This window comes from Aquarana catesbeiana, linkage group LG09 (genome assembly GCF_042186555.1).
Source record: "Aquarana catesbeiana isolate 2022-GZ linkage group LG09, ASM4218655v1, whole genome shotgun sequence".
Taxonomy (NCBI): domain Eukaryota; kingdom Metazoa; phylum Chordata; class Amphibia; order Anura; family Ranidae; genus Aquarana; species Aquarana catesbeiana.
In genome coordinates, this window is record NC_133332.1 from 219,181,468 (window position 1) to 219,195,308 (window position 13,841).

General features: G+C 41.9%; 1 protein-coding gene across 5 annotated transcripts in view; it reads left to right on the forward strand.

The window, feature by feature from the left end:
- RALGPS1 (Ral GEF with PH domain and SH3 binding motif 1) overlaps positions 1-13,841 on the forward strand; it is an 839,296-nt gene that overhangs the window by 145,976 nt on the left and 679,479 nt on the right. For all 5 annotated transcript variants that reach the window (XM_073599738.1, XM_073599739.1, XM_073599740.1 and 2 more), the window contains exon 3: positions 440-566. In XM_073599738.1, coding sequence (XP_073455839.1) covers positions 510-566 — 57 coding nt within the window. In that variant the 5' untranslated portion in view covers positions 440-509. The remainder of the gene's footprint in view (positions 1-439; positions 567-13,841) is intronic.

Here is a 13,841-nt window from a genome sequence, read left to right on the forward strand (position 1 = left end):
TTATAGAACAAATAATAGACCATCCTATGATATTTCTTTCCAAAATTTTATATGACAGTGTAAACTTAGGACTGCTGAGGACACCCAAATGTACATGAGCAATGGATAGGTTGATAAGAGCACAGCCAGACACCTCCAATATTTGCTTATCCTGGGGGAAGAAATAGTAAGTGGAAAATGTTTATAAACCTGTCTTCACTGCTTCTCAGCAAAATTATCCAGAGGTGTCACTGCTGCAATTGCAAATGAGATTTTCGGCCAAGCTGACTGTATTGGAGGGTTAATCATCTCACATGGTCAGCTTCCATTAGTGATGTAGAATTGTCTTTCCTTCATATGCAGCTGAAATTGATCTGGCAAATCTTATATTGGCGTTTGCTATATTTATACATATTGGATTACCTCTGATATTATGGCTGACGTTTGTTTGTCTTCTCAGGTCACCTGGGATTGTCGCAGCCTGTCACCAGCTGAGGCTGACCTCACCTTGCAGCATCCCGTGGAGGAGTATGTATAAGCGAAATGGCCTCATGGCCAATGTGACGGTCACCTCGGCCACTCCTGAGGTATGGGTTCTTGTTGATTTGGATAGGCAGCTCTGCTGTATGAAAATATCCGTACAAGCTTACTTTGGCGTCCAATCTGGCAGCCTCCACCACCCTGCCAAAGATTTATGAGCTGTGTTTTCTTTTTTGAGTATAGCACATAACATTTTTTTCTGGTTTCCTTTTAATATGTGCTATAAGATTTATAGATGTTTACATACATGAAATTTCAGCTTATATTTATTTTTCCTGTTACAGCCCTGTGTATTTATTTCTGCATCAAGAGGAGCTTAACCAGTTTTTTCAATATTACAGTCTGTCCTTGTAGAAAAAAATGTTGACTTCCTTTTCAATGGCATTGCCAAGCATTTTGCATTTTCATAGGTATGGGTAGTAGATCTTCCCACCAGTCTTCTAGACAGAAATGACAATAATCTCTTGGCGCTCCTAAAAACAAGCTCCCTCTTAGACAGGGGCTATTTACCCCCATTTTACTCAGACAGACACAATGTTTTTGTGCTTTGGCATCCTAAGAATTTGCACCCAGACCAACCCAGGTGTATGGACTAAACTGAACAAAAGATGACAACTGCCACTGGGACTGATATTGATGGGAAATCCAAAGAGTTATGGGCCGTACACACGATAGGATTTTCCGACAACAAATGTTGGATGTGAGCTTGCTGTCGGAAAGTCCGACTGTGTGTATGCTCCATAAAACCATTTATTGTCAGAATTTCTCAAAACAAATGTTTGAGAGCAGGTTTTCAAGTTTTCCGACCACAAGACTCGTTGTCGGAAATTCCGAGTGTGTGTACACAATTCCGATGCACAAAAGTCCACGCATGCTCGGAATCAAACAGAAAAGCCGCACTGGCTATTGAACTTCTTTTTTCTCGGCTCGTCGTACATGTTGTACGTCACCGCCTTCTTGACGTTCGGAATTTACGACAACATTTGTGTGACCGTGTGTATGCAATACAAGTTTGAGCCAACATCCTTCGGAAAAAAATCCACGGTTTTGTTGTCGGAAAATCCTATTGTGTGTACATAGCTTTACAGTTGTCACCAGAACAGGTGGTCAGGAAAAATCTTTCAGTAGGACACCTTTTCTGATGGCAAATGTCTTAAGAGAGGATTTCCTTTCTCTTTTGCAGAGATCTGTTGTCAATTTCTTTTGTGTCCATAGAACAAGAAGTGAAGAGAAATGTATTCATTTTTTTCTTTATTATAGGTACTTATAATGCCATCATTTTACACAGAGCTTTACGTGTGTGTGTGTGTGTGTGTATATATGTATATATATATATATATATATATATATAAAATATATTCACATCAGGGCCAATTTAGACAGGTGGCAATTAACCTACCAGTATGTCTTTGGAGTGTGGGAAGAAACCAGAGTACCTGGAGGAAACTGGCGCAAGCACAGGAAGAACATGCAAAGTATGCAGGTGGTGCCATGGTTGGGATTCGAACCGACGACCCTACTGCAACATTTTTTACTTCTGAACCTTACCAGCAGTGACACACACAGCACTTTATCCAAAAAATAAAATCAAAATTTGGCTAGAGATGTGCTTACATTTTTATTGTTGAGATTGGATAGCTGTAAGGCTCCATGTATATCTTGTAGTGAAGTAGCGCTAATATAGCACGTCAAAAAAAACAAAAAACAAAACCGGAATTTCTCAGATGCTCATGGCAAATATAAACTCATATAAAAGTGTTCAAAGTCCTAAAAGGTGCATCCCATAATATATATCTGAGCAATAATGCAGTGAAATCCAGTAAAGTGTATCACATAAAAATAAACTAAAAGTAAATTGTTGCCCAGGAGTAATCAGCATCCAAAAAAATCAGGTGACTCAGAGAGATGATCAGTTCCAAAGTTAAAAAATATAAATGAGAGTAGATAAGGGGGATAAGGACAGGTGAAAAATCCAAATTAAAGATGTAAGATGGTAAACATGTCTTTCTGCAATCCTCCCCCAGTAGTGCTAGCCTTTCACCTTATAGATAGACCCCAACGGGTCTAATGGGGCAACAGTGAACGACCAGTCTGTTGTTGAAGCTTTCCTCACAGCTTTCAAGGGATCACTGCAGCTTTTGTCCGGTCTCCACGGTCTTTTCCTAGAAGGAAGTTTTCTTCCAATCCTATAGGTGGGGCAAAAGTAAACGACCAGCCTGTTGTTGAAGCTTTTCTCTCACAAGGTCCAAGGGATCGCTGTAAAAAAAAGTTACAGCAATCCCTTGGACCTTGTGAGGAAAGCTTCAACAACAGGCTGGTCGTTCACTGTTGCCCCATTAGACCCGTTGGGGTCTATCTATAAGGTGAGAGGCTAGCACTACTGGGGGAGGATTGCAGAAAGACATGTTTATCATCTTACATCTTTAATTTGGACTCTTTCACCTGTCCTTATCCCCCTCATCTCTCTCTCTGAGTCACCTGATTTTTTTGGATGCTGATTACTCCTGGGAAACAATTTACTTTTAGTTTAGTTTTATGTGATGCACTTTACTGGATTTCATTGCATTATTGCTCAGATATATATTATGGGATGCACCTTTTAGGACTTTGAACAGTTTTATATGAGTTTATATTTGCCATGAGCATCTGAGAAATTCCCTTTTTTTTTTTTTTTTTTTGGTTGACGTGCTATATTAGCGCTACTTCACTACACGATATACATTTTTAGAGGAGTTGGTTACACTATAGAAGTTTAGCTGCTTTTTTCATTTAGCACTTTATATGTATGCACTTTATTAATTAGCACCTTATTTGTATTGATACACTGTTGGTAGCGCATTAGTACTTTGCCAAATCTGTAAGGCTCCATGCACACCGGGCTTAAAAAAATGCCAGTTCCCTTGGCAGAAAAAAAGTGTGTTTTTGTACACGTTTAGGCACGGTTAGGAGTGTTTCACATTTTTTCCTGCCTCTAAACGCTGAGCTTAAAATATACCTCTATATGTCCTAATGTACATGGACATATAAGATAATATTTAGCTGCTTTCACAGGCTAAACACAAAACTCCTGTAGGGAAGCAGTGATTTTTTTTTTTTAAGCCATTGTGCATGGACCCTAAAGGTGAAACAGAAAGCTCCTTTAAATAGAGCACATTCTTATTAATGACTAAAGATCTGTTGATGAACATTAGTTTGTCATTTGTAATCATATAAACCTGTCTGGTAAAAGTAGATTGTCCTGACAGCTTTGGCGCCACTGCAACCTTCTGTCTGCGTTGCAAGCGGCGTCCGGTTCTTAATGAATAAGTGTATTTGTATGAAGACACAGAACAGTACAGTGCAATGTCAAAGGTTGCTAAAGTCCTAGTGCACTCTGGGAGCTCACAACTTCTTGCTGCTTATGACTGAAATGTGCTGTAACCAATTCATTGTATATAATAAAAAATGTTCGAAAGCAGAGCAGCCTTGATGCCAATAGTGTTCACTTGATATAGGGATAACTTAACCTATTTAAGTCGTACATTTTAACGGCACTTCTGCCTAGAGCCCATGTAAGGTACTCGGGTGCTTCCCTGTGCCCATTTGCCAAAAGTATTAATTTCAGGATGGTCTACACTTGGGTTACTACGCACTCATACCAGATATGCTTATCCTTTCTTCCACTCTCTACTGTGAGTGCCCCACAGAGGAATACCTTCATTTGTAGCCATTCCGGAGACCAGGCGAAAGGGAGCCAACTCTAAACGGCAAACAAACAATTGCTCTGCCGAAGGCTGGCCCAACACATAGCCTAGCTCTATTTCAGACACACAGCAAGTGGCCTATTTGGAACTTTCTGCATCTGTGTCACAATGTCTTGGAGTACAGTCTAAATTCAGCCATCAATGTCCAGAACCCAAAAATATCCCTCCTCTTTTCCTACTCTTGTTTCTCAGTTGGACACTGATTGGCTGATCCTAAGGGCACTTTCACACTGAGGAGCGCAAGGTCTCTAACATCCACCAGCTCCGTGATGTCATCATGGAGGAGTGGAAGAGGACTCCAGTGGCAACCTGTGAAGCTCTGGTGAACTCCATGCCCAAGAGGATTGAGGCAGTGATAGAAAATAATGGTGGCCACACAAAATATTGACACTTTGGGCCCAATTTGGACATTTTCATTTAGGGGTGTACTCACTTTTGTTGCCAGCACTTTAGACGTTAATGGCTGTGTGTTGAGTTATTTTGAAGGGACAGCAAATTTACACTGTTATACAAGCTGTACACTAAATACTTTACATTGCAGCAAAGTGTCATTTCTTCAGTGTTGTCACATGAAAGATATAATATATTTACAAAAATGTGAGGGGTGTACTCACTTTTGTGAGATACTGTAAGCCTTTCAAAATATTTCCCTGTGGGGCAGTTCTAAAGTTGACCTTGCAGTCTCTGTCCTAAACAAACATGTCACTGTACACTGTACCTGTGGAGATGTTTTGTCCTTTAACCACTGAAGTACCGGAAGGATTTGCCTCCTTAATGACCAGGCCATTTTTTTGTGATACGGCACTGCATCACAATTGCATGACAATTGCTCGGTCGTGCGATGCTGTACCCAAACAAACATTATGTCCTTTTTTCCCCACAAATGGTGCTTTCTTTTGGTGGTATTTGATCACCTCTGCGGTTTTTATTTTTTGCTCTATAAACAAAAAAAAGCGACTGTTTTGAAAAAAAAAGCAATATTTTTTACATTTTGCTATAATAAACATCCCTCCCAAAAAATAAAAAAAAATAATTTCTTTCTCGGTTTAGGCCGGTTTATTCTTCTACATATTTTTGGTAAAAAAAAAAAATCGCAATAAGCTTATATTGATTGGTTTGCACAAAAGTTATCGCTTCTATAAAATGGGGGGGATATATTTATGGCATTTTTGTTATTATTATTATTATTTTTTACTAGTAATGGTGGCAATTTTTAGTGGTACTGCGACATTGCGGCAGACAGATCAGACACTTTTGACAGTTTTTTTGGGACCATTGACATTTATACAGTGATCAGAGGTAAAAATAGCCACTGATTACTGTATAAATGTCACTGGCAGAGAAGGGGTTAGCACTAGGGGGGCCATCAAGGGGTTAACTGTGTTACCTAGGGAGTGTTTATAACTGTGGGGGATGGGACTGCCTGGGGGAGGAGACTGATCGCTGTTCCTAAACAATAAGAACAGGAGATCTGTCTTTCCTCGAAGAATGGGGTAACAAGAAATTCTGCGCGGCCAAAAGAAGGGTAAAAATAAGCAGCTAACACAACCAATAGAATATAGGCATATAACAATAAAACAAAAATTCTGTGTAGCGCTAAAAATTCAACATAATGTCCAACAACTGACAAAGGTGTCAAGGGAAAAACATATAAAAAAAGTCCTCCATATATATAAGACTCAAAAAATATTTGATGTAATATCAGTGACTTCGTGTGGGGATTATATCAAATGTGTGACATCTGGGGTGAACAAGGAGGAAACGCACCACCACCAACTGTAAGGAGGCTTACCAGATAACGTGGACCCAAGAGGGCATACGCCCGACTGGGTCAAATCAGGCTTGGGTGGTGGGTAATGATGGATGTTCCAGGGAACCGATGAACGTGGAAGTCCGAAAGCAAACCGGATGCTGGTGGGTACCTCAGGATAATGTTGGAAAGCAAATGGCCGTATGGTATGATAAGGAGAAAAGCCACATAGTGTGATTCCGTAAAACAAGTACCAAATTTATTAAAAAGAGATACACTCACATGAAGTTCATAAAATCAGCGCTGTAGAAAGTATGGCGGCAGTGGGATCCTACCGACGCGTTTCGTCCTCTTAGACATCGTCTGGGGGGTCCCCCCACTGCAGCCAGCAAGATATATATAGGTAGTGTGATTCTAAAGAGGGGAGGCCACTCCAAACTGTACTTGATTGCCACTTCCGGTTTTGCGGCAAAATGGCCGCTCGGCGTGCGTTCCACGCCTCTCTGTGAGGCCAAGAGCCGATCCCGGAAGTAAAACCAATGGGGTTAATGGTACCTCAATGAAACAATCAAAAAATGTATATTACATTAAAAACTACAACTGATTGACATCATATGTAGGTATTAAGTGTGTGGCTATACGAATGTTAGCCATGGGGAGAAGGGAACTGTGTGTTGGCCGTCAGAGGTGCACGCGCGCACCATAATACATCCTGGCCTGTATAGAACGTGAAGTAAACACCGATGTGCGCGCGCACCATGCGCACCAGTTGAAGGGACGTGACAGGAATGACATGCCTTGCAGACAGCGGTCCGCCCTCCGCCTAGTGGAGACTCCGCCTTGGAGAGCGCACTCCACAAACGGGGACCGACCTATCGCCGTACAAGGCATAATCCCATATATTGGTGCGGTGGCCCCAAACCTACAAAGATAATGGGGTCAGCGTGGACACTTTGTGCTAAAAGTGAAAACAAAAGAGAATAAAGAGTATTAATATATATACACCTGCATTAAAAGAGTATAGGTATGTTGCATGGAGAAATGTTAATATTGTCTCAACCAGTAGGAGGACAACGTAAATATTGGATGTGTGTAAATATAATCACTATATACAGGTATCCAATGGATGTGCAAACAAATGCCAGTAAGGGAAAGGCCATGAATTGGAGCAATGAGTGTACAAATGTGCATTGAACTCCCCTCACAATGTGAAAATACATGTTTGTATAAACAAACATGGAAATAAATTAAAAGCATGTAAGAAAGCATATCATACAAATGAACATAAATTGAAAACTTTTAATGTATATAGGCCAAAAATGGTGGAAATATAAAATAGGAAGTTGTGGTTAAATTCCCATGAAATTGCTAAATAAAGATAAGTGAGAGCATATAAACGAAGTGGAATGAGGAAAAATAATAATGGAGATGAGCATCAAGCCATATCGATAAAGGCATTGACGTCTAAAGAGCCTCATCCACGTCCATGTCTTTCCTCCCCTGACAGAACGGATATCTGTTTATTTACAGTGACAGACCTTCGTTCTGTCTCTGTCAGGAGCGATCGCAGGTGGCAAGCGGGCATCGTGCCCGCCGGCCACATGCATTGGCTCTGGCGTCACCCCCTACAGCTCTTTAAGCAGCCGATGTACAGTTACATCGATTCGCCCAGGGGAGCCAACCTACTGCAGTATAACTGTGGCAGCTGGTCATTAAGTGGTTAAAGATTCTGTGAATGGAAAATTGGAGATGCTCTTAAAAGCTCTCTTCACCCTGGGAGGCATAGCCTTGCAAACTACAACTAAATGGACCTGCACTACAAACAACCGTGACCCTGTTTTTCAGGATCCTGCAGTTGTAGAACAATTACAACATCTTCAAACTGCTCTTCTCTTTTTGTGTAGATGCCCTGGCAAATATCCAGAATGGCTCTTATCTTGGTTTCATATGCAAAAGATTCTTCGACTAAATGCTTGGACAGCTGAACCTGCCTGCAAAGACACCTCTTGCCATATTTTATACAGTGGGGACAGAAAGTATTCAGGCCCCGTTAAATTTTTCACTCTTTGTTATATTGCAGCCATTTGCTAAAATCATTTAAGTTCATTTTTTCCTCATTAATGTACACACAGCACCCCATATTGACAGAAAAACACAGAATTGTTGACATTTTTGCAAATTTATTAAAAAAGAAAAACTGAAATATCACATGGTCCTAAGTATTCAGACCCTTTGCTCAGTGATCTAATACAGCCATGAGTCCTTTTGGGAAAGATGCAACAAGTTTTTCACACCCGGATTTGGGGATCCTCTGCCATTCCTCCTTGCAGATCCCCGCAGTTCTGTCAGGTTGGATGGTAAACGTTGGTGAACAGCCATTTTTATGTCTATCCAGCTCCAGAGATACTCAATTGGGTTTAAGTAAGGGCTCTGTCTGAGCCATTCAAGAACAGTCACGGAGCTGTTGTGAAGCTACTCCTTCGTTATTTTAGCTGTGTGCGTAGGGTCATTGTCTTGTTGGAAGGTAAACCAGTCTGAGGTCCTGAGCACTCTGGAGAAGGTTTTCGTCCAGGATATCCCTGTACTTGGCCGCATTCATCTTTCCCTCGATTGCAACAAGTCGTCCTGTCCCTGCAGCTGGAAAACACCCCCACAGCATAATGCTGCCACCACCATGCTTCACTGTTGGGACTGTATTGGACAGGTGATGAGCAGTGCCTGGTTCTCTCCACACATAACGCTAAGAATTAAGGCCAAAAAGTTCTATCTTGGTCTCATCAGATCCAAGAATCTTATTTTTCACCATCTTGGAGTTCTTCAGGTGTTTTTTAGCAAACTCCATGCGAGCTTTCATGTGTCTTGCACTGAGGAGAGGCTTCCGTCGGGCCACTCTGCCATCCAGCCCCGACTGGTGGAGGGCTGCAGTGATGGTTGACTTTCTACAACTTTCTCCCATCTCCCGACTGCATCTCTGGAGCTCAACCACAGTGATCTTTGGGTTCTCCTTTACCTCTCTCACCAAGGCTCTTCTCCCCCGATAGCTCAGTTTGGCCGGGCGGCCAGCTCTAGGAAGGGTTCTGGTCGTCCCAAACGTCTTCCATTTAAGGATTATGGAGGCCTATGTGCTCTTAGGAAACTTAAGTGCAGCAGAAATTTTTTGTAACCTTGGCCAGATCTGTGCCTTGCCATAACTCTGTCTCTGATCTCTTCAGGCAGTTCCTTTGACCTCATGATTCTCATTTGCTCTGACATACACTGTGAGCTGTAAGGTCTTATATAGACAGGTGTGTGGCTTTCCTAATCAAGTCCAATCAGTTTAATCAAACACAGCTGGACTCAAATGAAGGTGTAGAACTATCTCAATGATGATCAGAAGAAATGGACAACACCTGAGTTAAATATATGAGTGTCACAGCAAAGGGTCTGAATACTTAGGACCATGTCATATTTCAGTTTTCCTTTTTTAATAAATCTGCAAAAATTTCAACAATTCTGTGTTTTTCTGTCAATATGGGGTGCTGTGTGTACATTAATGAGCAAAAAATGAACTTAAATGATTTTAGCAAATGGCTGCAATATAACAAAGAGTGAAAAATTTAAGGGGTTCTGAATACTTTCCGTCCCCCCTGTATGTTGGAGCATTTTGGACCTATAGTCACCAAGCCTTTGTTGCCCAACTGTTTAAGTCCGCCACCTGGTTTTCTGTTCATTCTTTTTCAAAGTTTTTCCAGGTGCATGTCCAGTTATCTGCTGATGCAGCAGTTACATTGGCCCAGCTTGGACCAATATAGAGTTGTGCTCATTAGTTTACATACCCTGGCAGAATTTATGATTTCTTGGCCATTTTTCCGAGAAAATGAATAACACAAAAGCTTTTCTTTCACTCATGGTTCGTGTTTGGCTGAAGCCATTAATTATCAATCAACTGTGTTTACTCTTTTTAAATCACAATGACAAAAGAAACTACCCAAATGACCCTGATCAAAAGTTTATATACCCCAGTTCTTAATACCGTGTATTGCCCCCTTTAACATCAATGACAGCTTGAAGTCTTTTGTGGTATTTGTGGATGAGGCTCTTTATCTTCTCAGATGGTAAAGCTGCCCATTCCTCTTGGCAAAAAGCCTCTAGTTTCTGTAAATTCTTGGGCTGTCTTGCATGAACTGCACGTTTGAGATCTCCCCAGAGTGGCTCAATGATATTGAGGTCAGGAGACTGAGATGGCCACTCCAGAACCTTCACTTTCTTCTGCTGTAGCCAATGACAGGTCGACTTGGCCTTGTGTTTTAAATAATTGTCATTTTGGAATGTCCAAGTACGTCCCATGCGCAGCTTCCTGGCTGATGAATGCAAATGTTCCTCCAGTATTTTTTGATAACATACTGCATTCAATTTGCCATCGATTTTGACCAAATTTCCCTGTGCCTTTTGTAGCTCACACATCCCCAAAACATCAGCTAGCCACCTCTGTGTTTCACAGTAGGAATGGTGTACCTTTCATCATAGGTCTTGTTGACTCCTCTCCAAATAGAGTAGAGTAGTGTTTATGGTTGTGGCCAAAAAGCTCAATTTTGGTCTCATCACTCCAAATGACTTTGTGCCAGAAGGTTTGAGGCTTGTCTCTGTGCTGTTTGGCGTATTGTAAGCGGGATACTTTGAGGCATAGTAATGGTTTTTCTTCTGGCGACTCCGCCATGCAGCCCATCTTTCTTTAAGTGCCTCCTTATTGTGCATCTTGAAACAGCCACACCACGTTTTCAGAGAGTCCTGTATTTCATCTGAAGTTATTTGTGGGTTTTTCTTTGCATCCCAAACAATTTTCCTGGTAGTTGTGGCTGAAATTTTAGTTGGTCTACCTGACCGTGGTTTCGTTTCAGCAGAACCCCTCTTCTTTCACTTCTTGATTGGAGTTTGAACACTGCTGATTGGCATTCTTAATTCCTTGGATATCTTTTGATATCCCTTTCCTGTTTTATACCTTTTCCTGCAGATGCTTTGACAATTCTTTTTGTTTTCTCCATGACTCGTAATCCAGAAATATCAGTGCAGCACTGGTTGAAAGGTGCAGGGATCTGTCAGGAGTCCAGAAACTCACTGACCTTTTATACACAGACATACACACATTACTAGCAAACAGATCACAGGTGAGGATGGTTACCTCTAATAGCCATTCAAACCCCTTTGTGTCAACTTGTGTGCAAGTTATCAGGCCAAAATCACCAGGGTATGTAAACTTTTGATCAGGGTCATTTGGGTAGTTTCTGTTGTCATTATGATTTAAAAATAGTAAACACAGTTGATTGATAATAAATGGCTTCAGCCAAACACTAACCATGAGTGAAAGAAATTGTTTTTGTGTCATCATTCATATTCTCTGATAAATGGCCAAAAAAAAACACAGATTCTGCCAGGGTATGTAAACTTATGAGCACAACTGTAACTATGCAAATACCACATCTGTGGGATCCCTCTGATTGTTCAAGAGAACACGATGTCAACACTCTCCTCCTCTACCTCCTCCTCCAATGAGAGAATGCTTTGCAGGTATGGTATATAGATAGTTATATTGGCCCAAGCTGGATCCATACCTGAAATTCTTGAAAAGGGGAGAGACACATACTGAGAAGATATAAAGTGCTGCACACCCCGATTAATGTCAAAAAGAAAAAGAAGATATCCCCCGTGGGGTTTTAAAGCAGCAAAAAATTATGAAAATAATAGGTTGTTACTTGAAAGAGTTTTTTTATTAATGGAACTTAACCATAATGGTTAAAATAGGAGCTGTGCTACAGGAGATAACACAAATGAAGCTGGCACAAGTATTATACAATGATCAAGCGCTAAAATAGGGTGATAATCCTGACGCGTTTCGACCCCGTTGGGTCATCTTCAGAGGATTGAGGCGCTGTGACAAAATTTGCGTATTAGAGTTCATGGATGTGACCATAAAAATACAATATAATATATATATGTTTAACAGTATAATTACCAATCACATTGTGTTTGAGCAGTTTCTCCTGAGCTTATAGTTCTCCGACGTCTCCCCCACCGGGTCCCGACAAGAGTCCCCGGCCGTCCACCACGTCAACAGGGGAAAAGGGGGGGTTAATCGTCCATGCGTGTCTTACAAGGAGTCACACCAAGTGGATATTTCCCAAAACTGGGGAGGAGCGTGGGGGCAAGCGAGCGAGACCTGCAGCCAAAGCATCAAATAACAGACAACTGTACCATCAGTGCGTTCGGTTTAGCACGGATAGAGATATATGTATCATGTGTCATTTTTTGAAAAAAAGAGATAACTCTGTAATTTATTTAATTAAATATTTGTTGGATGTTGTCTGTGCTTGGGGTCAGCAATGTATGAATATTCCTATAGTGATGATGGTAACAAAAGGGGGGGAGGGGAAGGGGTTAACAAGGGTAAGTAGGACTGCATATAGATATCAGTATATCAGAGTATGTAATATAATAGGTAAATAGTGGTATCTATGTGTTGGCCGTGAAACAAGTGACGAAGTAGGGTGAAAATATAGGAATGTAAAGAAAAAGGCGAGTGTGGGGAGAACATGTGAGGAAAGAGGGGGACGGGCAGACTAGTAGGGAAAAAAAAAAAAAAAAAAAAACCAGGGGAAAGGAAGGGGATGGGAAAGAAAGAACGGGAAGGAGGGGGGGATGGTTAAGGGGAGAATGGGAAAAAAAAAAAGATCAGGGAGTGAAGGAAAAAAGGCTTAAGAGGAAAAGATCCAGGGGAAAAAAGGGAACAGATAGGTGAAGTGTGAGGATAGTGCAGGTGGGGTGATGCATGTGAGTGGAAGGGAAGCATGGGGGTGGGGAAATGGGAAGGTGCAGTGCAAGGGGCCAAATAAAACAATCAAAAAGCAGTGAAAGCAAAAACATAGGCAAAAAACATAATCCAACCGTGTATAGGTGAGAGATGGGTGTGTGTGATAGTGTACTGAAAAATGCATGGGTGCTGGAAAAGGGGTCATGAGGTGTCAAGATGGGAAGAAAATGGGACAGAGGTGAGACAAAGAAACACACAAGGTGAAGTGCCATAAAGGTGGACATGTATTAAGGGTGGGTAGAATCGGATGTAAATTGTACAAGATAGTATAACTAATCACAGTGGGAAGGAATGACGTGACAGAGACCCACAATACAGGGTATGTCAGGTCCAACTCATCAATGTGTTCAGATACTGGTGATTACCTGTCTCCAGAGTATAAGTCAGTTAATCAATCTGATGAAACAGTAGGAACTAAAAGCAGATCCCCCAATCTGCTTGGTCATTATAAATAAAGTGCTGGCCGCTGATTGGATGCCTAATTAGGCTGCAGGTGCATGCAGGCTGTCCCCACCCCTCCTCCTCCAGCAGGGATTAACCCTCCACATGTGGCTCCCCCGGCGTTCAGGAAGATAAATATCCCGGCACAGCCGTCACATCCGCCGTAATAGCGCGATGTCGCGACGTCGCACGCACGCAGCATCGCGTGCCCACAACGCCACGGCATCCGGATGTGATCCGGGACGCCGCTGGCAGGAAGTGATACACCCGAGGGTGCAGAAAGGAGGCACGGACCCTTTAATTGTGCCCCCCCTCTTTTCCTGCCAGGAAGAGACGCAACGACGAAGCCCCCATCCCCAGGACGGGTCCACGGCCCATGGGACCCACATCGGGCTCCGGAAGGGAGAGAAGCAGGGGAACAACACAATGCAGACAATATGTAACAGGATTATAGAAACCTATAGATTGCATTCTAGTGTACAAAGATCTAGAAAGCTGTGGGTGGTTGGAATGCATTCGAGGCAGCCATAGGCTACCTCCATTG